Source organism: Hemicordylus capensis, chromosome 4 (genome assembly GCF_027244095.1).
Source record: "Hemicordylus capensis ecotype Gifberg chromosome 4, rHemCap1.1.pri, whole genome shotgun sequence".
NCBI classification, from domain to species: domain Eukaryota; kingdom Metazoa; phylum Chordata; class Lepidosauria; order Squamata; family Cordylidae; genus Hemicordylus; species Hemicordylus capensis.
In genome coordinates, this window is record NC_069660.1 from 307,645,847 (window position 1) to 307,672,589 (window position 26,743).

General features: G+C 43.7%; 1 protein-coding gene across 6 annotated transcripts in view; it reads left to right on the top strand.

The window, feature by feature from the left end:
• Nucleotides 1-26,743, top strand: part of PHF20L1 (PHD finger protein 20 like 1) — a 70,528-nt gene that overhangs the window by 36,932 nt on the left and 6,853 nt on the right. For 3 of the 6 annotated variants that reach the window (XM_053313625.1, XM_053313624.1, XM_053313627.1), the window contains 10 exons: nucleotides 6,147-6,399; nucleotides 9,087-9,272; nucleotides 9,459-9,665; nucleotides 12,215-12,253; nucleotides 15,282-15,389; nucleotides 17,069-17,233; nucleotides 19,678-19,859; nucleotides 20,562-20,661; nucleotides 21,614-21,809; nucleotides 23,811-24,177. In XM_053313625.1, coding sequence (XP_053169600.1) covers nucleotides 6,147-6,399; nucleotides 9,087-9,272; nucleotides 9,459-9,665; nucleotides 12,215-12,253; nucleotides 15,282-15,389; nucleotides 17,069-17,233; nucleotides 19,678-19,859; nucleotides 20,562-20,661; nucleotides 21,614-21,809; nucleotides 23,811-24,177 — 1,803 coding nt within the window. The remainder of the gene's footprint in view (nucleotides 1-6,146; nucleotides 6,400-9,086; nucleotides 9,273-9,458; nucleotides 9,666-12,214; nucleotides 12,254-15,281; nucleotides 15,390-17,068; nucleotides 17,234-19,677; nucleotides 19,860-20,561; nucleotides 20,662-21,613; nucleotides 21,810-23,810; nucleotides 24,178-26,743) is intronic. The other 3 variants (XM_053313626.1, XM_053313628.1, XM_053313629.1) reach the window with 3 other exon arrangements.

Below are 26,743 nucleotides of genomic sequence, written 5' to 3' on the forward strand. Positions count from 1 at the left end.
TTGTATGTTTACACCTCTGCATAACCGGAGTTAATGGAAGTAAGTCTGCGATCTTAAGGATGCATAACATGGAAGCAGGTTCAGATTCAAATCTGTTGAACTTGACTTCCACAGTGTGCACTTAGGATTGGAAAGCTTATGTCCCGAATAATGGCTACCTTTATCTTCATAAGCAAACATCGTGAGCATCGAAAACTCAGATGTCTGTCCCAGGTACTGTTTCAATATAGTTGGAATTGTGCCCACAAGTGGCTTAAAAGACCCTTAACACAAATTTAGTTTGTGCTTTTGACACAGGGTTTTTTGACATCTAGCAAAACTTCTTTTGTTAAGAAGTTTCCTTTCTATTGTAAGAATTGGTGTTGTAAACTTGTATATGTGTTATGAAACTGTTCAATGAGCCATACCTTTTTTGCTAGGATGTATATTTTTAATAAATACGAAAAAGAGACATTAAAAACATCTTAGGGGTCTGGTTTGAGTCCACCTTCTGCTGTGGAGATGGCCACATTCTCCCTAGCTTGCTCTGCTCAGTTGAATTTTCTCCTGCCTCTCTCATGTTTTGCGCATGATTGTGCCTACTAACAACAGGGCTAGATCACTAACCATACTAGGAATTGCTGCTTATGCTTCAGTTGACCCACAGGTTCATTTCTGGAAGTCAGTCGCATGTGTGAAAATAAGTGCTAAACATGTTGGTCTGTGGGCATTGTTTCCCCCCTCTTCCTGGAAAACTCTTGTCGGAGGATGTGCAGTTGGTATCCATAGCTAATAGCACAGCTCCTGCACATGAGTAAATAATCCAGTCTGCTGTGGGGTTACAGTTTGGGCTCCTTATTCATGAGTTGGCATGCTGGCAGGGAAGCCTCCAGCTTTCCACTTAAACCTGAGCCCTTTCTCGTTTGCATCTCTTTGGCTGGCAGGAGCCCTTCCCAACCAACATAGCTTGTGTGATCAGTTCTGAGGAGCAATGTTCCTTTTTACCGAGGAACGTGCTCTGCCACCGGTCCAACCTCCAGTTGTACCTTGATCAGTGATTTGACCTGGTCTTGGTACAAACAGCACTGGATTTTCCCAAGGTGTATGCTGCAAAAAGTGTTGAGGTATGTGTGTGCGCATGTGTGTGCGCGCACACACCCCTGTCCCCTGCTTGGACAGAATCTGTTAACTAAAAGCCATACTTAGAGTCATTCACAGGCTCATTGCATGATGTAGGCAGTGACTTCCTGTCCTATTTTTAGACGTGTGCTAAACAAGATGTAAAAAAAGCAAGACCTCATGTTTGGGTGCTAATGACATAATGGCCATATGTGCTGCAGACTCTGCAGTGGTCCCCCAGTCACTGCCAGCCTACAGTGTGGATGGGTGGAGACAGCCACAGGCTGGAGGCTTGTGGAATTTGTTATGCATTTGAACCCTCTCTTCTCAGAACTATTATGTGGTTGTGCCCTTAACATGTTTAGCACTTTTCAGACAGGAGTGACTTCTGGAAGCGTCCCTGTCTTGGTAAATCCTGCACAAAGGCTAGCTAAAGGGAGTCCTAAATCTATACACACATTTATTCAGATCAGAGCCTTAATATTCATTTTTAATGTGGCTTTTTTGTTGTCTTGAATCTTTACTGCTTAGTATTCTTTTTTTAAATTCCCCTTTTAAGGAGAGTGCTTTTCTTCTACCCCTTTAAAAACACACAAACCAACTCCTTTCTGAAATGTTCTTTTGTACTGTGTTACAAATCCACATCTAAAGAACCCATATCAACGCTGTTTTGTTTCATTTTTTCCCTTATCCCGCATTGACCCTATGCTGGTTCTGGGTGCACTTTGTTAATGGTGCCTGGTGCCAGGGTTCAGATTTAGCAGTTGAACCTGACTTTAGGGATTGGGAGTGACCCAGGGGAACACAGTGAATTCTGGCTACTCTCCTGTAACTGGCTTCAGTGTTGTGTGACTATCAGCCAGGTCAAAACAGAACTGGCTATTATCCTTGACTCACTTGGGGACCTGGTTTCATTTTAATGTTGGGCTGGCAATTGTAAAAACTGTGTGTCTAGGGAAGGGGTGCAGTTTGCATATCTGAAGGGTGGGTGTGTTTGATCCCATAATGTTCCCTGATCCCTAAACTAGGGCTCAGTTGTAAATCTTGACAGATCCTTATTGGCCACTTCTGAGTCACTGCGATGTCAATTCATTATCATATTTTTGCATAAAAGTCAACATTAAAATTCCACGCTATGCAGCTTCCTAGAACAGCACTGCATGTTACAAAGAATACAGGGTGTCTGCCCCAAACAGCAGCTTTTGTTGAAGTGGAATACAGGGTGACTGCCCCTCCAGCTTCATAACATTGAGCTCAGTAGTTCTCAGTCTTCTTTGTTCCAGGACCCACCTTTAGCCCTAGCGTGCAAGATGGGTCGACTTCTGATTTTTTTTTTACTATGTGGGCCCGTCTTTCTGTCTCCTCAACTCACATCCTCTTCTCTTATTAAAACCTAAAAAAAGGATATTTGGGTGCAACCCAGTTATAGATCACGATCTACCAGCTGAAGACCACTGGTGTAGCTCAACTTGACCTGCATCCTGGTGTCATTGTGGTGTGCCTTTTCCCACCCTTGCCCACAATATTTACCGCTGCTGGCAGGGGCAGAAATCTTCACGTTGCCGTGGCATCAGAATATGGGATAAGTTGAACTAGGTACATTGGCAGATGCAGGGGGAAACCCAGTATAGGACTTGACATCCTTCAGTGGCAGCTCTTGAGTTCTTTGTAATATGTAGTTCTATCCTAGTTTTGCCTATTAAGGATACAGGCTGCAACCCAAGAACGACACTTAGAAGCAGATGAAGGCTTCATAATATCTTGGAAACTGGAAGGCCCTGAGGTGCTTAACCACACCACGCAGAATTTTCCCCTTTCTTACAAATGAATTTGATTCTACAAATTCACACATGCAATCCAGACCACAGTGTGCCAGAAACAGTGAAGAGGAGCGGACAGAATATTCCTCACCATACGTGCCTACCAATGTGTGATAGGAGAGCAATCTTTAGTGGCATCTCATGAATTTGTAAGTGGTTTGGGATATTGCAGCCAGTTTCCTTTCAGTGTGCTGCTTTCAGATCTATAAAAAAGCAATTATGGAATGATTGACAACCTGATGACTCTTGCGCAAAGAATGCAACACTGTCTTTAATTTACCAAGCAGATCCTTTGTTGAAATGTCTTGGGGGGGGGGGGCAGACTTTGTGTTCTGGAAGCATAGCAGGATAGAACACACTGCACATTTTAAGTTGGCTGTTTGTTGATTAGCGATAGAAATAAAATTGTGTATCTACAAAATGTAGTCAATATTATAGATTAACAGCCTACAAAATGTGTCTTTGGTTATGTGGACTCTTTCTTTAAAAGCATTCAGTTACTAGAAAACGCTCTCCTAATGGGGAATAAATTATGACCTTTTTCTGGTAGGGGAAATTTTGAATTTGCACTTACGGGTTTTTTTAAATATTAAAAAAAGCTAATTGCTAGCCCAGATGAAACAAATAGCAGTGGAATAATAAAACATCGGAGGACCAACACAGATGCAATTCTAGCTCCCAGAAACATGCCAGTTGAAAGCTATAGATGTATGAATGCACACCCACCTTGTAAGCAGTCCTTTTCTCCCTCCTCCTAGTGCTAGCCATGGTTTCAAGTGACACATGTGTAGATGTAAACCAGGTATTGTAACTGTGGTTTGAAGTAGTTATTCAATCCATGGTTGTGAGAGAACCCAGTTTGTGTGTTAGTAGTGATTAGCATCAGAGCCCATATAATTTTAAACCATGGTTAATGCTGGGAAGAGAAGGATGGAGGAAATTCCCATTTTGGAGAGGGAAAGAGAAGGGAGAGAGCCTGCATGCTGGGAGCCAGGACTGTGTCTGTACTAGGCCAGAGAGGTGCAGCTATAATACTTATGGTTAAAATGTTTCAGATTTTTTTCAGAAATGTAATGCAAAAGGTAAATTCAGGTCCGCAGTCCTACTAGGCTGCTGATTCTCCCCCCCCGCCACCTCAAATCTGGTTTACAACTGTGTTAAACCTAAACCCTCAGGTTACATGATGCAGGTACAGTAGTCTATTTAACTGTATTAGGGTTGGGCCATGTTGTATTTCCTTTTGAGCAAACTCTGCGTAGATGAATGAATAATGCTCGTTAAGGTTTTTCTAATGTTTAATTTTGTCCTTGTTAAGAGGTTAAGCACCTTATTAGAACAAGTTTTTAAAACCTTGTTTTAAATAATTTTGTAACTTTGGAAGTAATGGTTGCTGTAGTGATGTCTTTCACACATGTGAAGATAAACAATAAAATCATTTATTTACACGTTATGGCTCTAATTAATTTCTGGTAATAAGTTTCTTAAACAGTATAGATGTATTCTACCACCCTCAAACGTGTGACATGGATGAATTGTGTTCAATGTGCATGAATAACTGGTTCAAGGGAAATGGACAAGTGCTCACTGGAATGTTTCACAATCACCATACCTTTTAGGTGGTATTTCCAGCATAACATTGAATATGGCTTTTTAGTATCTAGAGCATGAGTGGACAACTTAAGGGCTGTGGACCAGATTCAAAACTATTCTATCCTGTCTTAGCAACCCTCATGCCAAATGCAATATTAATCTTACGGTGCTTGTGGCAGTTGTCATGTTTGTTCCATAGCTGCAGAGGGGGCTGATTCACATTTATCTGGTCAATGTCCATGGTGGAGAGGAGGGATGTATGGTTTGGAAAGACTAGCTAAAATCGTCGACAAGTTGTCCACTCCTGATCTATTACTCTTAAGTTTCTGGAATTATGGGACAAAGCTAGCAATCAATACCCAAAGGTCATTTCTTGCATACAGCGTCTGAAAACCATAGAACGTGACCAGATTATGACTGTGGTTGTTTTTGTTTGCATGATATTTGGAGGGTTGGGGAGTTAACCAAAAGAGGTAAAATGTTCCTGAACTTCTCCAGCAGCTTGATGAGTTTACTGGCGCAATGATCTTGCATACTAGATGGAGCGGCATCTTAAATGATGTAGGAAAGTCACTTTTTTGTCCCAGCCATAAATCCAGTGTCACTATTTGCAAACTCAGAAAAAGTTGGTATTTAGAACTATATATTATGTGTGTTGGGCAAAAATATTTGCATAAACATTCATGTTTTTAAAAATGCAGTATGCTTTGATTTTTCCCCAATTTGATTAGCCTACAACTCTTTTGTTCTCCCCCCTTCCCCCCTTTTTTGTCTGTCTCTCTCTCTTTTGGGGTACCTAAACTTTTTATTAACAGTCTTTGCACTTGTGATATCCTAATGGAAAGACATGTGGTGACATTCAGATTACTTACACTAAGATCAGTTTGATCATTGTTGATTTTGAATATAAAAGGGACACTGCCAGCCTCTTCATGTCTTATATTCAAATTAAACTAAATTTATAGGGAAACATTCTAGTTACTGCCAACTTCATTTCAAGATCTTTGGGTCTAGCAATGATAAAAGTAGAACATTTGCTTCCTTGGGTACATTAATGCCCCCCAAATCTTTGTTTTTAGTAACCCTGTTAGTTGGGCCTTTGAGAACTAGTAGGCAAGAACTAGTAGTTTAGAAACACAGCAAAATGTGGGTTTAGTTTATAGTGACTAGTATGTCGGTAAAATGATTACTGTTTTCCATTTATGAGAAATGAAGAGATGTTTTAAGGTCTTGCATCCTGATCCAGAGATCCATGTGTGGTAAGATGATGTAGGGTTTGGGGTTTTTTGCATGTGGGGTGGGATCCCCCTTCCTTTCTGTGGAGTAAGCCAGTCGGTTCTTGCAAAGGAATGCATGTGTGGACCAGTCTTTCTCCATTGAAATGAACCGGGAATCTGTTCCAGGAAGGGAATGGCACGTCATGGCCTCTACACTCTGGATTAGGTCACTGGATTGGGATGGTGGTCTTTGGCTGTGTCCCTCTTAAGTATCAATGCTTAGTTTTTAATATTTAACTTTTTCTGAAAGTGTCTGTGTTTGAATACTAAAGTTATTCTTTTTTTAAAAAATCAAAGTAGAATACAAGAGCTGCAATGAAGAAACTGCAATAAAAGTATCAATTTCTTATTATTTATTCAGGAGATATCACCTAAGCCTCAAAGTCAGAAAAAAAATGAAGCTGATATTAGCAGTTCTGCCAACATTCAGAAATCTGCACTGTTGCCCTCAACTTTGTCTTCAGGAAAGGCTCGCAGCAAGAAATGCAAACAAGAATCTGGAGATTCTGCAGGGTGTATAAAGCCCCTTAAATCACCAATTTCCCCAGAGTTAATACAAGTGGAGGATTTGACCCTGGTGTCCCAGCTTCCTTCTTCTGTGATAAATAAAACTAGTGAGCACAGACATTTTAAAACATACCATAATTATAGTCATTGGGAAATAACCATCATTGATTTTTTTTGTTTGTTTCATTTGAATGTGGCTTGTGTATAACTAGCTGGGTTCTGCGAAAAACAAAAAACAAAACTTGAAACGCAAGTAAGTTGTGACATGGGGTAGTACAACGTTACAACTGAGCTCCCCAAAGTTACCAGCCTACAAAACTATTTGGTATCCTATATTAGCAATTCCTTACATATTTTCCACCTGAAAGGAGGGGGGAAAGAGAGGCCCCACCAACTCTTCCAGTTGGCCAAGGTTTTCCTCCCTGGTTGCTTGGAGGCTGTTGTTGTTTACTCATCCCAGGTGTCCAGCTTTTTCCAAGCCTTGACTAGGTCCTTCATATTAAGTACACAGTGTGGCGCATGAAATTGCAGCATAGACTGGCCCTTCTGAGGTGGTGGAAAGCCCTGGCAAGAGTGCAACTCCTCACACGACTTGGAACAGCAAAGAATACAGCTAGTCTGCTCGGAGGGCCTGATTCTTCAGAAAGAGAAGATGAGCCTTTCTTGTGTGTTCTGCTTCCCCCTCTTCCAGTCACTGAGGAATACTGCTGGCATAATGTACCTGCTGAGTTTACAGTTTCCTATTCTGTGTGAGATTTCCTCCAACTATGGCATAATAGCGGGGGAAAGGTTGAGTTTTGACTTCTAAGATAAAGCCCCACGGAGGCTGGCTTAGATGAGGCCTGGGAAATGAACGCCTCCCATCAGTGATATGGCTGCAATTTTAGAAGGTACCTAAATCCTTCAGCAGTGAAATGGAGGAGGAGGATGTTGCTTCTACCCACCTTGTTCAGACTGCACCATTTAACATGTGACCCTCAGTAGGTTTAGACCCTAGTCAGTAGTAAATTAGAAAGAATGTGGACTCCTGTTAAACACTAGCCTAAACCTTTTGCTTCACTCCTGGTCAGTGGTCAAATAAGGGGTCAGAAGAACTGCTTTCTTGCATCTACAACTGATACTCTCTGGAAAAGGATTTGAGGCATGATCCAGCAATAGCTAAGCACTTTTAAGTCCTGTTGACTTTCATTGAGGGAGTCAATGAGCATATGCTTTGGTTGCTCATTGAAAGCAATGAAACTTAACTTTGACTGGACCGTGTCTCAGATCAATTCAGTGGGAAAGGGTTTGCGGGAGTGGGGGGAGGGGTGCAGCTGAATACACAGGTGTATCTTTTTCCATTTGGTTATAAAATGTTTTGTTGCAAATAACGTTCTAAAATCTTCCCTCATTAAACGTTACCATCCACACTTGTTGCAATAGCACATGATGTCGGTAAGTAACCTTCATTGAGGATGATTTATTTCTGCCTTTCTTGTATTGAAAATCCTTTGCACTATTTAACTGCTGCCCTGGGTTCGTATAGGATGCTTGCCACCATTTTTGTAGCCAGATGAACTGGCTGCAAAGATTGTCCCTCCCCTTCCTCAAATTTCCATTTTTGAGCTGAGAGGATTATTTTAAATAACAAGACTTCAGCTATAATACTTAATATTCATGTGTGAGCTTTTGAAGTGATTCTATGAAGGCATATATTGAACCCAAACTACATTGGGCTCAATCCATCCAAAACTTTGAAGAGCCATTGATTTCAATGGGTGAGTTAAGTGTATATTTTAATCTCTTCCATTATCGTCAATGGGATTTCAAAGTGCTTAACTATGGATGAAATGAGACCACTGTAATCATCACTATAAACTTTTCTTTTTCTTCCAAAGACAAATCCTTGAATAGGACCAAAGAGCATATAGGATCCTTCCTGCCCCTAGGGATATTTCTTCCTAGCAAGAATAGTTATCTGGATAAATCAAATTCATCATAACCTACCCTCATCTACAGGATAATGGGATCACTTCAAAATATTATCTAGTAAGCACCAAATGTTATGTTAATAGAGACTTGTGGGACCAAAAAATAAATTTCTTCCTAAAGTCCTGCCTGATCATAGGTCTTGCTGATCCAGTGAGATACTTAGGTTAGAATGGGTGTGTTTAGCTTAAGACAACATCATAAAATATATTGTGATAGTCTCAAGAATGTTATAGTAGCATTTTAAGTGAGTACACGTACTTTATTTATATGTATTTAAAACATATATTCTCCCTCCCCCTAGTGTGGTCTCAATGAGACATTCAAGTTGGCTTCCAAGCAAATGCAACAGTGAAGCATTACCAAATTTAAACAAATCTAATAAAATTAGAGCAAATAACAGTGAAAGGCACATCACTTAGCTTGACGAAGAATTAGCCAAAAGGTCAGCAGAACAAGTTTTATCTTTTTAGGGAGAAGTGAGATTCAGAAATTAAGTGAAGCAGTGAGGTTAAAGTGGGGTTTGCTGCCTGTTCTACCTGTGACCTTTTATGTCAGATTTGTTCCCTCGGAAAGAACCTACTTTTACGTTTTTCCATTAAACACTCCTACTAATAAGAGGCTAGGTCAGCTGACTTATTACCTCAAAAACTAGAATCCTTCCTCTAGTCTTCCCAAGGTCGCTGTGTTTCTTATTGTCTTTAAAAAGTGACTTTGTGGTAGATGGGAACCACTTCAGATAAGTGCTATATGACAGTCTTAAAACAAAATTAGAGTAAGACAACGACCTGTGTCTGCTTCATGAACATTGAAGGTCTCTTTTTAGGTCCACCACAACCAGTGAGTGCCCTTAGATCCTCCAAAAATAGCCAGCGGAGAAGAAGATCACAGCGCTTAGAGACTGGTTCGTTGCCTCATGATTCTCTAGAAAAAGTTCGTTCTCCCTCTCCAGTCACTGATGGAAAACAGTTCTCCATCAATGTCCCAAATCAGCTGCCAGCATTACTGGAGGGTAATGTATTTCAGTTTAAAGAACCAGAGAGAAATCAAGTATTAAACTCAAGACCTTCATGTGACACTGCCCAACTAATGAGAGTTTTTGACTAATAAGATGAGACCTGTGCCACTGTAGGTGTGTAGCTCAACAACCCTAAGGGATGCAGTGCTTGTTTAATATTACGTTCTTTCTTTTATATAGTTCCCAATGTTGCTCATGTCTCACTCGAGAAGCGCGGACTGTGTCTTCCTCTTGACTTAAGCCGTAACTTGGATGTTTCAGCGTTGTTAACTGCGGAGTCCACTTTCCGTAATGAATACCCTAGTAAAGAGAAGGAAGAGAATCAGGTGGTTGTGTGTCATTCTTCCAAGGCGGTAACTGATGGAGGAGCAGCCCCAGTGGCATCAGGTAAAATGTTAATGGCTGCTCTCATGCCTTTCAGAAGCACCGTAAATATATCTGAGTCATACAGCAAATGGCATTGGCAGCTCTGTTCATTACATTTCTTGATGTACTTCTTATGGCATACTAATTATTATACTTGGGAAATGGCAGTTGGTGACAGATGGTGATCAAAATTGAGGAGAGCTGGTCTTGTGGTAGCAAGCATGACTTGTCCCCTTAGCTAAGCAGGGTCTGCCCTGGTTGCATATGAATGGGAGACTTGATGTGTGACCACTGCAAGATATTCCCCTCAGGGGATGGAGCTTCTCTGGGAAGAGCAGAAGGTTTCAAGTTCCCTCCCTGGCAGCATCTCCAAGATAGGGCTGAGAGAGATTCCTGCCTGCAACCTTGGAGAAGCTGCTGCCAGTCTGTGAAGACAATACTGAGCTAGATGGACCCATGGTCTGACTCAGTATATGGCAGCTTCCTATGTTCCTATGAACTATTCAGGTACACTCACTGGAGATCGATAAAACTCTCCTGCTGAGTGTGCATTTGGTAGTAAACCTGGGTTTGCTGTCTTCAGAAGTGTGAAAAGACCATTTAATGTTTAATTGTAGGTGTGGTTGTGTTTGGGTTTGTTTAATTACTTAATGCTAAGTAATTCATGATCCTTCTACTTTCAAAGTAAGTGAACATGTAAACTATCTAAGAACCTGCTTAAACCTCTGATGTTGCACTTCCTGGTGGATGATGAGCTATGCCGTTAGTCTTTCGGGATGAAAGTGGAATACTAACCAATGCAGAATAAGTGGCGAGGATCCAAAAGTGCCCCTTCAGTATCAGAAAGCCTTTTCAACTCATGGAAGGACTATTTTTAACATGGCAAGCGTGCATTGCATGAGAAGAATGACCCCAAATCCAGAGAAGTTCTTTCTTTGCCCAAAAAAACACTTGTGCAAGGCTTTGTAGAAGCCCTTTTAAAAATGGTTTTATGGCCTTGAAACCCACTAGAGTTTGTAGTCTGCACCCTGTACTTATTTCCCATGTTTCTCACGCCATGAAGCAACCTGATTTGTTTTACTGTGCTGTGAGATGTCTTCTGCTAGTGCTTGCACAAGGGCCACAAAACAGTCCCGATACTTTCTTTCTGCTCCTTCTTTTCTTTGGATCCAAGCCAACAAAATTGCAAAGAGACTGTGCCAGTAAAGATTCCAGTCTTACCAGAATAAAGCAGTATATATGAAACATTGTTTTACTTTTGGAAACAGAACTAGAAGTGGAACAGAACCATGTCTGCTATTTGGGGGTTTGGGAACTCTTGAAAGGCAGATAATTCAGATAAGGTATAAGGGAGTAGTTTGACTAATGTGCTGATTTGCAGGATTCAACTCTTCTTCAGTGTGTAGTAAGCATTTCATCTTGTCTTCAGCACCTCCTCCTTACTGCCTTCTGGGCAGAATGTTTTTAGATAGTAATCTTCAGCAGTTTATTTAGTGATGAAGATGATATCCAATATTGATCATAACTGTATCGAGGAGCTAGCTAGCTTTTAAATCTTAATTACAGAGTAATATATAATTCAGTAGTCCTCAAAAACATGGTGAATGCAGAAATTGCAATAGATGAGAGTGTCTTGTTCTAACCCATCTTACTCAGGAAAGTAATTACTTTTGGTTCTTTAGTCCTCTTCTTGTTACAGATCCTTCACTAATTCACATGTTCACATTTATTCTTACAAATAGGAAAGCTAGAAACTCCATCTCCATCCTCACCCCCCCCCAAAAAAAACCCGGATGGGATTTCTAAGTGTTTTAGCAAGCTTCCTCGTGAGCTGTACAAAACTGCTTAGTTTGCTGTATGAGAGCTATACATTTTTCTTCTGTGAGGCAGTCATACCAAAACAGATTGCTTAAAAAGAGGTCCTCTGAAGAAGTCCAGGCCTTGAAGGGTAGAAATAAATTTCTGAGCCTATAGAAGGCAGGTTTCGAGAGGAGGAAGTGTTAAATATAGATTCACACTAGTGGCTTGATCCTTATACTGCTTGCATGCATGTGCAAATGTGGGCGCATGCTTGAAGCTCACTGCATGAGAAATGGATTACTTTGATGCTGGGATCAACTCCATGTGTGTACATCACTACCCCACACTTGGAATTGACCCTGACATTGATCTAAGTAGGAAATCCTTGCTGTTGGTTCCATGTATGTATTGGAGTTCACATGGACAATTGAGTTAGGTTGTATTTGTCAAACATTTCTTCTTTTGCACTTTAGAAAGCACACCGTCTTTCTAAAGCATTCCTTAGCAGCAGTGTGCAGGTGGTGGACTCTTCTACTAATGCCGGCATTCCCAACATCTGGAGATGTTGCTGAACTACAACTCCCATCATCCCTGGCTACACTTTATTGTAGCTGGGGATGGTGGGAGTTGTGGTTCAGCAACATCTGGAGTACCACATATTTGGAACTCCTGTACTAATGGATCAATGAACATCTGCAACCCAGAGACTGAAAAACCTGTTGCTAGCTGTGGTCTGTTAAGTTTTTGTTTTTCCTTTCTTACATCCACAGGAGCAGTGAAAATGGAGAAAAGAGCAAAATTGGAAGAGAGTAAGTTCATCATTACTTGGTATGAACAAAAAGTATTTAAGCAAAAAAGCTAGAACTTGAGAGAACAGGAGCATAGTCTTCCCCTTCTCTTTTTCCTTGTTAATGCTCTCATAAGGGCAAGTATTTGTCTGTTCTTAATGACCGTAAGATGACCAGGCTTTTAATGTGTTTGTTTTGGCTGGTTTTATGTGGGAGGTTTAAAACAAAAGAAACTATGCCCCATTTGGGACTGACACTACTGTATTAAAGCAAGCAATTTAAGGCCAGATATATTGGTCAAGCAACATTGAATATTATATGTTTCATTTACAAGTTGCGTAAGGAATGTAGTGATGTGCATGGTCCGGAGCAGTCCGGACCAGCACCAAAGGGGAGCCTATCTTTTAGGGTGGGGAGGGCTTGTTTACCCCTCCCACGCCTCTTTGCCCCCGCCAGTGGCCGTAATCTACTGTAAAATTGGGGCGCTGGAAACCAGCCGCCGCCGCTTCCGCCGCCCCCCCCCCCGCGAGCAGATTAGAGAAAAAAAGGCTACTGCCTACAAGGAAAGGCTACTGCCGCCCTGCCGCCCCCCCCACCTGCCACCCGCCACCCCCCCACGAGTGCTCACCAAGTTAGAAGAACTTAGAGAGGAGCTCGCGAACAGAGCTCCTCTCTTATCGAAGCCTCCGGCCCACGCGCGCTAGAGCTCTTTATCCTATAGAGCTTTTGCCGGAGGCCCGGTCTACCCGCCGGGAAGAAGCCGGGTAGACCGGGCCTCCGATCGCCGGAGGCCCGGTCTACCCGGCTTCCTCCCGGCGGGTAGACCGGGCCTCCGATCGCCGGAGGCCCGGTCTACCCGGCTTCTTCCCGGCGGGTAGACCGGGCCTCCGGCAAAAGCTCTATAGGATAAAGAGCTCTAGCGCGCGTGCGCACACGCCCAAGGCCCCGGTTGGGCCGGAGGCTTCGATAAGAGAGGAGCTCTGTTCGCGAGCTCCTCTCTAAGTTCTTCTAACTTGGTGAGCACTCGTGGGGGGGCGGCAGGCCGGCAGTAGCCTTTCCTTGTAGGCAGTAGCCTTTTTTTCTCTAATCTGCTCGCGGGGGGGGGGGGGGGGCGGCGGAAGCGGCGGCGGCTGGGGCAGCTGGTTTCCAGTGCCCCAGTTTTACAGTAGATTACGGCCACTGGCAGGGGCAAAGAGGCGCGGGAGGGGTAAACAAGCCCTCCCGCCCTTAAAGCAATACCCCCCCACCCAGACCCGGACCAACCAGGGCAGAACCGGTCCGGCAGTTTGGCCATTCTATAGAATGGCCGCCGGACCGGTTCGGACACACCCCTAAAGGAATGCTTACAAAATCCCTTCTTTTCAATTGTCATGTATGGTGACTATTCACCAGTAGCCCACCATCTTAAAGATGTTCAGTGCTGTGGACCCTAAATATTGATGAATGGTTCATGTGACACAGAACTGTCCCAAAATCCGCCCCCGCCCCAGCAGATGAACCATGACCCCCACCTTCTGGGAGTGTTGCACTTTTCCTTGAGTCGGGATTAACCACCATCTTCCTTGAGGGAAACATCTGCTGTTTAAGAGCAACAACATAGGTATGATTAGAACTCTGCAGTGGAATGTTGACCTGAGTCCATATCCCAGCTCAAGTCAGCCATTGGCTCACAGTGTAGCTTTTTTGTAAAATAGGGTTAACTAGCCGACCCCGCACAGAGCATCTGTGCGCTCTTTGGGGCCAGCTACCTCTCCCCGCACCCCACCTTCTGCCCCAGTCTCTGGCTAGGTGGCTAGATTTGGCTTTTTAAAAGCCAAATTCTGGCTTATGGCCCATTTGACCCACGAGTATACCCTTTAGGTTCTGGCAACCCAGGACTCTCCGGCCAGCCTATGCCGGGCCCAGGCTGCTGGGCCGAGTGCCGCCGCTGCCTCACCTCCGCTGCCGGGCCCACCTCCGTCTCGCCACCACGGCTGGGCCTGCCGTGGTGACCAATTCTCCTGGGTGCGCCTCAGCCAATCAGGCGCCTCCGCTGCCCAGCCAATCAGCTGGGCACCAGGACGCACATTCCAAGGCTCACCCAGGAGAATGAAATATATAGATGGAACGAATTATTTTGCAAAAAGGATGCCTCCATGGTAAGCTAGTCCTGTATCTCAAACACACGCATCTTTGTTCATGCATTACATTCTGGGGCTCAAATACCAGAAATGTATATAGTTTTAGAGATTTGATATCAAACAAGGTCAAGTTTTACTTTCTGTTTACTAGTTGCATTAAGAGTTCTCACTGCACAATGTGACAAGACCAAATATACAATTACTCCAACGTTGGTTAACTAATGGTTGATTAATGATCACTTCTATGGAACTGACCCACTGTTAAGTATGAGCACAGGAAGATACTTAGATGTTCTAGAAGCAGTGAAAACGTGTGGATGTGTTTTGGAGAATGAACTGTGGGTAAACATAGGGGCTGGATTCAGTGATAAAATTCATAGCTGCTGTTGAGCTGGACTTTACGTGTTGAGTCCATTTTTAATACATTTTAGACCTGCTTTTGTTGCTAGCAAAATGAAAAAATCTAAGAAAAATGTAATTTCAGTTTTAAGTCTAGATTACACAATCTAGTGGTGGTCTTATGACAGAAAACCCCTCTTTAGTGAGAATAGGTCAATGCTCTCCCCTGCATTTATCTTAGAAGAACTTTAACAGAAGCTAGAGCATTCATTCGCCTAGTACCTGCAGCTCTCATTTTAACAAGACAAACCTTGGGCAGTGACTGCAATTCAGAGTTGGTTCTTCATAGTCTTTAGTGCTCCATTATCCTTGTACATTTTTTTTCGAAATCTCCGTGCTTGCTACACCTCTCCTTTCCCGGTCACGCAACCATTTAAAAAGAAATATTGGTGGGTTTTTTAAGCTGCTTACTTAAGAATGGATTTCTCCTCTTAGGCAAATGGCTGGAATTAGTTGCCTTCATTTTTTAGAAAAGTGCTGAATTTTTTGAAATTAATGTAGTTTAACACAGGTTCTTGCTGTTTGTGTTGGAGGTAAAAAGAAGGAAAAGGATAAAGAAAGAAAAGAGAAGAAGGAAAAGGATCATAAATCCAAACAGAAGAAGAAGAAGAAGAAAAAGAAAAAATCAAAACAGCATGGTATAGTCAGACTATTAAGTCAGAGTGTGTCTAGTTTTAGGCAGTCGCTGATATAGAAAATGTGTTTTTTATTTCCCTGTAGTACAGGTTATAAATCTCCCTAGTATTGCATTAGCAGAAGAGACAAACACACCCTGAAACTAGGTGGTTTTGTCAAAACCTTCATCTAGAACAGGGGTACATAATGCAAATGCATCAGAACCAACCATGACAGTGTGAGGGGCTCAAGGTCAATTTTCAGCACACTAATCTTAACATTAAAATTATTTAAAATATTAATGAAGGTAGGGTTGGAGTCGGGGGGGGGGGAAGGGAAAGAGGGATGGTATTGGTGCGCTCTAGCCCAAGGACAGGGAACATCTGCTCTCAAGTGGCCACTTGCATTGAGCTGCTGCTGCTCATCAGGAAGGCAGGCCAAGAGTTCTTCATGGTTCCTGCTGCTGTGGCAGAATATTTCCATCTATGGGCCAGCAAAAGTATCCCTGTGGGCCGGATCCAGCCTCTGGGCCTTATGTTTTGCAGGCCTGACCTATTACATAGATCCAGCACAGCAACGATCTATGCACATATCTATAATTAGATCAGGATTTGGCAGTGGAAATAAAATGCCGTCAAATATGCACCCCCATGTATCTTGTAGTGTCAAGTGGTCATGTATAAATAGTGTACTTTAAGGGTTAGTAGACCACTGAGAGAATCGCTCTTTTAGCATCATGTGTGCACAAGTAGTCCATGACTAGATGTGCTCATTGTGTTAATATATGCAATATGTGTCAAGTGCTTGTTGAACCATTTGCCCTTGGTGTTGCAATGGGGTGCCCTAATACGTTCTTGTTGGACATCCAGCCATTTTGTTTTTCACAGATTTAGGGTGGGAGTGGACTGCTTCTGGATCACTTTGTGAACACCCACGTTGCATATTTAGAGGAAGAGTGAAAAATTGTTGCATGAATCACACATATTCTTGATTAACTACTACTATGAATATTTATATACCGCTCTTCAGCCAAAGTTCTCAAAGCGGTTTACATAGAAAAATAAATACATAAATAAGATGGTCCCCTGTCACCAAAGGGCTCACAATCTAAAAAGAAAAGAAACTTAAGGCAGACACTAGCAACAGCCACTGGAGGGATGCTGTGCTGGGACTGGATAGGGCTAGTTGCTCCCCCCCCCCGCTAAATATAAGAGAACCACCACTTTAAAGGGTGTCTTTTTGCTCAGTTAGCTGGGGTAACATGGTAAGGTAAGGCTTGAACATCTGCCCTGTGGCCAGATGTGTGAGATCTGCACCCATTTGAAGTCCATGCATCTTGCTGCCACAGAGAGGTGCAAGTTCCACTTCTGTGTGTTACTGGAAGGCATGAAAAGGGAAGAGCAAGTCACTCACCCAGTCAGTATTTTGTCACTTCTCTGAGTAAGTACAGCTGCTTGGAGTTGTGCAGTTCGATCATTAGTGACAAACTGCAAACTTGACCTTGCTGCTTGATTTAGTTTCCTTCATAAATTGCTTCAGGGCTAGCTGAAGCAACATGCAAGAAGTTGTAATCAAACAGTTTTAAAAGGCAGCAAGAGTTGATGACAGTTTGCTGTTTGTTTTTCTTGAAGATTTTTTTGAGATTATCTTACCTCGATTTTCACTCAGTACTGTGTAACTGTGTTTTATGATCACTTTGCAGATTATTCGGATTTCGAAGACAGTTCTCTCGAGTACTTGGACAGGTGCTCCTCTCCGTTCACCAGGTCTTCTGGGAGCTCGTTGACACTGCGAAGCACGACCACAGAGAAGAATACATCCTACCAGTACCCCAGGGCTATTCTGTCTGTTGACCTAAGTGGCGAAAGTAGGCTTGCTGTCCTATATGAAATTCTGCTTCTTAAAAATCGGTTCCATTTTTCACACAGAGAAATAAGGGGGGAACAGGATGTGCCACGTTAGCTGTCATACTGGGTTGTCTCCTGAGGTGCACAATGTGAGTGGAAAGGCCCTTCTGCTTGTGCAAGGTCCTTTCCATAATTTCACTGAGTCCCACTGTGCCCTGTTCCAAACCATTTGGGAACCTCACAGTTGGGTTTTCAGGAGGCTGCAGTGGACAGGAGAAGGCAGAAAAACCCCATTGCATGAGTTGAACTCCTTTCACGTTTCTCTGGATCCAAACCAGTTTGCTTAATAACAGTTGGCAAGTATAGAGAATATTTGAAAGTGTGATCAAAATGCTTCACATACATTTTTTCAGTACCGTACTTTTCGGCAGAAACATTGGATCGGCATAAAAGCTGCAGTAAAGAAAAAGGCTGGAAAAATTGCAGAAACGCTGCATTGCCGTAAACATTGCAGCTAAACCAATTAAATATGGGTTAGTGGGGGGACTCGGTTGCTTCGGGGGCTCTCTCCGCAGCATGGAGCCTCTTATCGGTCAGAGGGCCCTGCTGTGCTGCCGCCATGCCACCTTCTTAGTGGGGAAGGCTGGGCCAGCTCGTCTGCTGCTGCTGCTGCCACCCCCTTCCTCTTCACCCAGCTTGGTCCTCTTCCACCCCTCCTCCTCCATGGCCTGTGATGGGTCACCTTAAAACAGGCTGCTGACCCCAGCCTCCCGAAGCATCCTCCGTTGTGCTCCTGTGTCGGTCTCCGTGGCCACCACATCCTCTTCCTCGGCAGCCTCCTTCGCCTCCATTTGCGGGTAAATGCCGCATCAGCATAAACACTGCAGGAAGCAAAAAACAACTTTTTAAAATGTACCCGCTGTGGCGTTTCTGCCATAAATTATGGTAATCCTTACAAGAGCTCTCTAAGGTAGTCTTTGGTTTCTCACAGAAACCAGCCAGATGCCTCTGCAAAACACAGAAATGGAGCATGTTGGAGATTGCATCCCCAGTTGTTCGTTCCCCACATCTGGAAATCTGAGAAATTCTGCCCTTGAACATGGAAATTGAATATAGTTGTCATGGCTGATATAATGTGCGAAGCTCCATGCACTTTGTAATGCATCTTGTGTGCAGTTGTGCAAGAGTGCTTTTGCAGAAATACAAAAATTGTGCAGTAGTATGGCCTTTGCAAATACTGGCTGTACCATCATGCGGCTGCACTTGTGTCATTTTTGTATTTGTGCAAGAGCTCTCTTGCGCAGCTCTGTGCACATTGCGTTACGACACACTGAACTTTGCGTAGTATGTCAGCCTATGACTTGACCTGTCTTCTATCAATTTCTTTATTAAAACCACATGAGCTAATCACTGTCAGCACACTTTATAAAGTTGCTCACTTGAGCAAACACTTGAGTTTGTCCACTGTAGTACACTACTCAATAAATGTTTTCCCATATTTAAATGCAATGTTCCCCTCTATATTTCTTCTGCTGTTTCTTATTCTGAGCATATTCATTGTCTTTGTTATCCACGTTTCATTTTAGAAAAGTGCTGAAAGTTGTGCAGTCCTATTGCCAGTACCACAAATGTGCTCTGCTTACATTTGATAGCTTTTGGGAGAGAGGGAGAATAATGTGGCTAAGTTAGTATTTGAGTACCTCTGAGTACCAGTTGCAGAGGAGTAACATCAGGAGAGAGGGCATGCCCTCATCTCCTGCCTGTGGCTTCCAGTGGCATATAGTGGGCCTCTGTGTGAAACAGGATGCTGGACTAGATGGGCCTTGGGCCTGATCCAGCAGGGCTGTTCTTATGTTCTTATGAAACCATTTTTCAGCTGGTATTTGAGAACTGCTTGGTCCCATGTGGACCTGTGTCATGTGGCCCTCCTCCTGGTACCCCAGAGATCAGGTGGATCGAGCAATCAAGTGCTTCAAAGCTTCTGCTTTCACTCTGTTCTAAGTGCAGTTTCCTGTTCTGAATGATATCTGAAAACTGCAGTTTGTTCTAAAAGTGAAAGCTTTATATGTCGTCGTCTCACGTGTGTGACAGGGAACTAAAATATGGCTTAGTATTGTGTCCAAACCAAGCCTTTCTCTCTTAAGGTCCTATGCCACCCATTTCTCAAATATTGTTACCCCTGCTAACTGAGCAAAGAGGTACCTTTTTAAAATTGTGATTCCTTTTGTTTAGACGAGAGAGAGCAACTGGCTCCATCCACCCTCAGCACAGCATCCCTCCGGTGGCGGCTGCTGGTGTCTACCTTATGTTTGTTTTAAGGTTGTGAGGCCTTTGGGGTCAGGGAACCATCTTATTTATTGGCTTGCTTTTCTATGTAAAACACTTTGAAAAATGGTTAAAAAGCGGTATATAAATCTGTGTAGTAGTACTGTATATTTAGCAGACTTTTTATTACAAATTTCAGACCTCTCTGATATGGAGTTTTTGGATGACTCTTCTACTGAGAGTTTGCTCCTGAGTGGCGATGAGTACAATCAGGACTTTGACTCAACAAATTTTGAAGAATCTCAGGATGAAGAGGACAGTCTCAATGAAATTGTCAGGTGCATCTGTGAAATGGATGAAGAAAATGGCTTCATGATTCAGGTGAGAAATCAATTGCTTGCGGTCAGATTTTCTGAGGACAGCATTCTGAGTTATGAACTTGCATCTGTCACCACTTGGTGATGAAAAAGGCTTGGCACCATCTGCTTCGCACTGATGGTGTGTGCCTTGGTTCAGTCTTCATTGTCCTCTCTTGGAAGGAAAAGTGACTGTAGCTCATATTATTTGTGTTAGTATTTTGCTTCCGTTGAACAAAACAGCAGTGCCTTCGGGACAAAGAGTTTGCGGTTCTCAGCACTAAGCAAACTTTAAACCCCTGCTAACTTCGCAAAGAGGCACCTTTTAACATGGTGATTCTCTTTATTTAGCAGGAGGAGAGTAACGGGCGCTATCCAACCCCAGCACAGAACCTCCAGTGTCTGTTGCTGGTGTCTATCTCATGTTTCTTTTTAGATTGTGAGCCCTTTGGGGACAGGGATCCATCTTATTTGTTTATTATTTCTCTGTGTAAACCGCCCTGAGCCATTTTTGGAAGGGTGGCATAGAAATCTAATTATTATTATTAATCAACATCATCATCATCATCAAAATAATTGTCTCTGCCTCTGACAGCATTAGACACAAATCTTGTTCATAGTATGATAACTCTAGGAGTCTTCTTCCTTGTATGTTAATCAAGCAAAGAAATAGAACTATATTTCTCTCATCATGCATTGTCTTCTCTCCCCCACCCCATCCCCACAGTGTGAAGAGTGTCTGTGTTGGCAGCACAGTGTGTGTATGGGGTTGTTGGAAGACAGCATTCCAGAACAGTACATCTGCTACATTTGCAGGGACCCGCCTGGTAAGAGTAAAACTTTCAAGCTAAGTTCTGAAATGTTCAGCTTGTTCTTCATCATGTTAACTAACTGGCATAACAATCACTGGCCGGTTCTATACTTACAATGACTAAGGGAGTGTTTATTCAGTCATCATTTGTGACTGAGAAAAGCCACCACAGAAGCAGCATGCCTGCACAGTTCTATGGTTACTATTTTACATGGGTATTCTTTTTCTGTCCCAGCTGCACTGGTCTAATACCGTGTTCTGCCACTAGGTGCCGCTATAATGGTAGTTACTATCTTTTGAATGCTCTGGTCAGGTAAAAAAAACCCATTTTTAAAAGTCCAACCATCCCAGAATACAACTTAGTACGACAAAAAAAACTCCCTATCTCTGCCAGCTTAATACTGATCTGCCCCACCAAACCAGTCCTGCGTTGTTTCTAAAAATGCTCAGGCTCCAACTTTAGCAAATCTCTAAGAGGGAATCTCATAACTGAGGGTGGGTTGGGGAGAGCAGTCAGTTACCAAGAACATCTCTCTCTGGATCCAGATGACTTTGTTCAGAGGATATTTTGGTTGATCTTGGATCACAAAAGGGTCAGTTTCTAAAAGGTATGTTTCACCTTAAGCTACTTTAAAATGCATAGGCTAAAATTTCCAGCTTCAGTTCCCTGAATACAATAGAAAGCTACTACAGAACTTCCCAGAATTGTCACTAGCCCAGAATTATTTGTATGCTATGTATACAGAATTATTTAGCCAGGAATTGTCACTAGGTTTATTTACATTTGACAGAAAAAAGATAGTCTTCTCATCAGTTATAGATAGAAGAGCACCTAAGGCCATTGCTGCAAAACTGGACACATTTCTCTTAATGTGACTGTTCACTGCATAGTGGAAGAAATGGACTTTGGGAATGGCCATCTTGACGGAGACAACATAATAAAATTTGATTTTTCTCATTGTCTTTAGGTCAGCGATGGAGTGCCAAATATCTCTATGATAGAGACTGGTTGAATAATGGACACATGTGTGGTCTGTCATTTTTAAAAGAGAACTACTCTCATTTAAATGCCAAAAAAATAGTGTCAACACACCACCTCCTGGCTGATGTGTATGGTGTTACAGAAATACTGCGTGGCCTACAGCTGAAGATTGGGATATTAAAGTACGTGTTCTGATGTTGCAGTTTTCTTCCTTTCACTTTTCCCCTCCAACAGCAGTTGGGAATATGGAGTGTTTTCTTTTTAGTAGATGAATAATACATTTGCTAGGAATCACGGTAGCTGTGGGGCACGGACTAAATTCATTTGGTAAAGCTTCCCCCGTTTTCACCAGCTTAGTATCACTCTTAAATATTATTACTCTTCCACTTTTTAACAACAAAGTTCACAAAGCAACTTCCATTGGGGGGGGGAAAGAATAAGATGTGCAGGGTGTCCCCAAAGGGCTCACCCTCTGAAACGAAACCCAAGATAGATTCCAGCGACAGCCACTGGGAGGGATGCTGTTTGGGGCTTGGATACGGCCAGTTGCTCTCTCCCTGCTAAATATAAGAAAACCACCACTTTAGAAGGTTCCTCTTTGCTCAGTTAGCTGGGATTAGTGAGAACAAGTGCTCGGCACAGTACAGAGCACAGACATGACGTGTTCCTGTCCAGAGAGATTATATTGGACTAGCTGACCTGGCACAGAGCATCTGCACCCCTAGTTCTCCCTGCCTCCCCCATTTTATCCCCCCCCCCGGCCATCTTCTTCTACCTCTACGGCTGGCCGGCCTGGCCACTACTTCTCCTCCTCGGCTGGGTGCCTCTTCCTTTTGGTTGGCAGGCGGGCCAGAGAGGCAGGCTGTGCCACCCACCCGCCACCATCGTCTTCCCCCTTCCGTCCCTGCCGCTCCCCCACCCCCCGTCGGCCAGCTGGCCAGCCCACCATTTTCTTCCCTCCCGCCAGAACCCGTGGCTATCTGGCAGATCTCCAAACTCTCACGGGAGCTGCCATGGGTACGTCTTAGAGTATTAAATATATAGAAGATTATAATTTACAGTTGCCTACAACCCAGTGATATCCTTTAGATACACAGAAGATGCTGAGAATTTATTTTGGCCAGCAGCCAAAAAGTTGCTGTGCCCCGAGATTAAGAGCTTTTCTGGATCACTGTTTCTCTATGTAGGGTCACAATCTATCGCTTTTAACTTCTATTGGATCCAGGCACTCAGTGTTCTCCCCTCTCCCTGTCTGCATTCATCTCTGTAGCTGGCAGTCAAGTGGTGCTACTCTGTCTGATGGGGTTCATAGACTAACAACTCTGCAACAAGTGCTGGCTGAATGAACAGTTTCTACAGGGTTTTTTTACTGTAGCATACAACAATAAACTGAATATTAGCAGCTATATAAGGATTAAGTACTTGGTGTGATTTCGCCACCTAATAGCACAGCTGGGAATGGCTTGCCTAGGGAGCAAGAGGTTGCTGATTTGAATCCCCGCTGGTATGTTTCTATGGGAAACACCTAGATTGGGCAGCAGCGATACAGGAAAGTGCTGAAAGACATCATCTCATACTGTGCAGGAGATGGCAATGGTAAACCCCTCCTGTATTCTACCAAAGACAACCACAGGGCTCTGTGGGCGCCAGGAGTTGACACCGACTCGACGGCACAACTTTACCGTTATTGACTGAACAGTTAGGCCTGGTCTGTACATGCAGCAGAAAAAGTGGAATGTACCACTTCAGACTTTGGGGAGGATATACTGTTTCTGAATGGTCCACCATGTAAAAACTCCTCAAGAAAACTACTGTTGTATCAGGGAGAAAGGTTCTAGCCCTTTCCTCTCCATGTCATGCTTGTGCTTTCTTACAGGGAAGGTTTTTCTCATGCAAGTGAGAATTCAAAACTCTGATTTTTCCCATCTGCCCTGTCTGAAGTGGCACAGTCTGTTTTACTATCATATTCCCACCCCATTCTGCTGCACACAGAGATCCAGTCTCAGGCACGAGAATCCTTTCTGTGTGATTGTGGACTGGACATGCAACGACTGCAGTGTTCCATGTCAGGAAACTGCTCATCTCTCTATATACTTAAAGGTTTAGATTTCCTTCTGTTAGGACTGCGCTTAAGCTGACTTCCCTTCTATACTAACTTGACCCTGCCATCTCCTCCTTCCTAGGAATAAGCATCACCCTGACCTTCATCTGTGGGCTTGTACAGGTGTGCGGAAGGATCAAGACCAAATAACTCTTGAAGTGGAAAGAAGGGTACTGGCTGTGCCAGATACAGTTAACCCCTCTGAAAGGACGTGTCATGGTCAAAACCATAAAGAGCCCCCTAGTTTGCCCCAGAGGATGGAGGAAACGTACATTACCAGTGAGCACAGTTACCAGAAACCACAGAGTTTTGGTCAAGACTGCAAATCGATGACTGACCCTATAAGCTCAGATGACGACACCAGCAGTTTTGAAGATGATCAGGAACTTCTCTTAGAGGATAAAAACTGTTTACAGTATTCAGCTAAAGAAGATGGTTTCAGCCATCAGGTAAAGCTACCCGTTCACCTGTGGAAGCTTCCAAGGTTTAATTATGAAGGCAGAAGTTGCTTTCTGATAGAGTAAATGCCTGTAGTATCTTCAGTCTAGAGAAAAGAAGGTTGGGGGGAGGAGGAGGAGGGAGAATATGATGGCATCTTAACAGATATTTAAAAGCATCTTGGAAAGAAGAGCTGCATTGATGGTTCATTCTGTCCACTGAGGATAGAACTTGAAGCAGAGGTTTTAAGCAGGAGAGAGAGGTACACCTGAGTTAACCACTTCCTAACTGTAGAAGCAGTTTAGCAAGGGGATCAGCTGAAGGCAGGGCGATTTTTTTCTTGGAAGCCTTCACGAACAAATTGGGACTATGTTATATGTACCTTGAATTCTGCAAGTGGGACAGGCAGTTCCTGAGTGTATCAAGCGAGGAGGGCTAATGTCACTTCCGGGCAAGGAGCAGCAGGCCACATGGACCTGAGGTGGCATAGCTAGGCCTGCCCTTTTGCCGGCTACTCGTGCATCATTGCAGCCTACTCCCTGGTGCAGTAGATGGCTAGAGGCAAAAGACCAAGGCACGGGGGCCTGCACGTAGTTTGCGGTTCTGCCTCTGGGGAGCAAGTGGAAGGAAAGCATTTGAGTCCATTCCAGAGATGTTGCTGGCTGGCTTTTTTTCACATGTGCCACAAAACAGGTCAAATGCATGAGAAAGTGAGGCTGTGCAGTCCTCTGTACCTTGGAATCAGGAGCACTGTTCCCTCTAATCTTTTTCATCTGTGTGTGGAATGAGTTTTGTTCTGGGCGGCAGTATCAAGGCAGTGTGTGTGCACGTGCGTGCAGAGTGGGGCCTTCCTCATTCAGCCTGAGCAGGACCGAAAATTAAATGAGCAGACATTAGGGATGTGCACAAACCGGTTTGGCACTCCTTTTGTGGAGTGCCGAACCAGTTCAAAAGTCCGGCGTTCGAGCCGATTGGGGGGGGTGGGCAGGATTTTTTACCCATCCGCGTTGGCTGACTGGGGCTGCATAGAGGTAGGCTGCAGCCCCGCACCAATGCTTTCAGGAACAGTGCTGGCAGGGGGAAAGCAGTGGGATAGGTAAGGGCACCCTCCTTGCGCCTTAAAGGACCCTCGCCTCCCGGGAGTGCACAGTGAGTACACCACCCAGAGACGAAAGTTTGGGGCGGTGTACAAGCTTGATAAACAAATAGACTAGTGGATGTCCCGAGCCCTGCTTGGAATGATTTTAGAGTCATTTTAAGTCCTTTTCAGAGCAGGCAGTAGCAGGGTGCAGGTCTGACCCCTGTGCCATAACTAGGCTGTTCTGCTCCTGCCCAGAAGTGCCACAAACTCCCATTGCTTGCTCTGCATTTGCTGCCCCTCCCCACCCCCCCCAGTATCCATAAGCTTCATGATTCTGGGTGGAATACATCATCATCCAGATCCTTTTCTATTCATTCATGCCATGCCATGCTTTGCTTTGTCCATGCAAGAAGCAGCCAGGAAGAGAGAAGCTTACTTTACGGTTAGATTGGTGTGTTGAAGACTCATTTGTCAATTGATTTTTTGCCTACTGAAACATTTGAAGCACATGTCTCCTGTTGATTGTATCCTGTATTTCGGTTATGGCCTGTAGTTGATGGAAATAACACTAGAGTTGAAGCTCCTTCAAATATTTTCTTTTCAAGATTTTCCTGTAGGGCCATCACATTTTCTGCATGGTTTTTGTGTTTGTGTCCTCGTGGCTTTCTGAAATGTCTGTTTCAGATGTGCTCTGGAATTCATAATGTTGTAAGGATTTCCTCTTTGACTTGGCTAAAAATTCACCCTGTGCTCAGGTAGTTCTGTAAGCCTCTTTTCTTCCCTTCTAGTTTTTCCTGCAGCTGCATTGCTTTGCCCCAGCTCCAGATTTTATAGATGTTCTTACAAATCGAAGGTTGTATGTAGTCAATCCTGCTCCTCTACTTTTGTGAGAATCTCTGGTCCCCTATAGGAACCAATCCCTAGTTCCCGGCTCATCCCAATCACTAATGTGGTTTGGGAAAACTACCCACTATTCCTACTGTGTCTGTGCAGCGTGCCCTGAGGTTTTTTGTTTGTTTCTTTAAAGGGGTCTCTGCCTTTCTTGGAGACTCTTTGAATATCTGTGCACTGCAGAGCCCAGCTGGGGAGCTCAAGGGCTCCTTCACTCAGTGTGCGCCTGGGAGACTGAGATGGAGCAATTAGTGAACCTTGACGTTCTGAAAAACTCTTCCATTGTTGTTGGTTTCACTTTGTTGGGTAATCTGTGTCAGCAAAACCTTGGACTTGTTTGCCTCTTAAAACAACTGCTCACTGATGTATTCAATGTGATGTGCCATGTCAAATGCAAAGTCAGATACTGATAGTCGTGTGTGTCTATGCAACACACACAGAACTGCTTCTGGCTCGCATCTGAGCCCATGAACAAGCCTCCATGTGGTCAAAAACCTCTTGACTATGGCACTATCAATTCTGACAGCTGCCATCGTAGTTTGCAGAGAGTCACGTTCCAGCCCCCTCTCATCTTGGCTCACCCACCAGCAGTGTCTGGCTGCTCC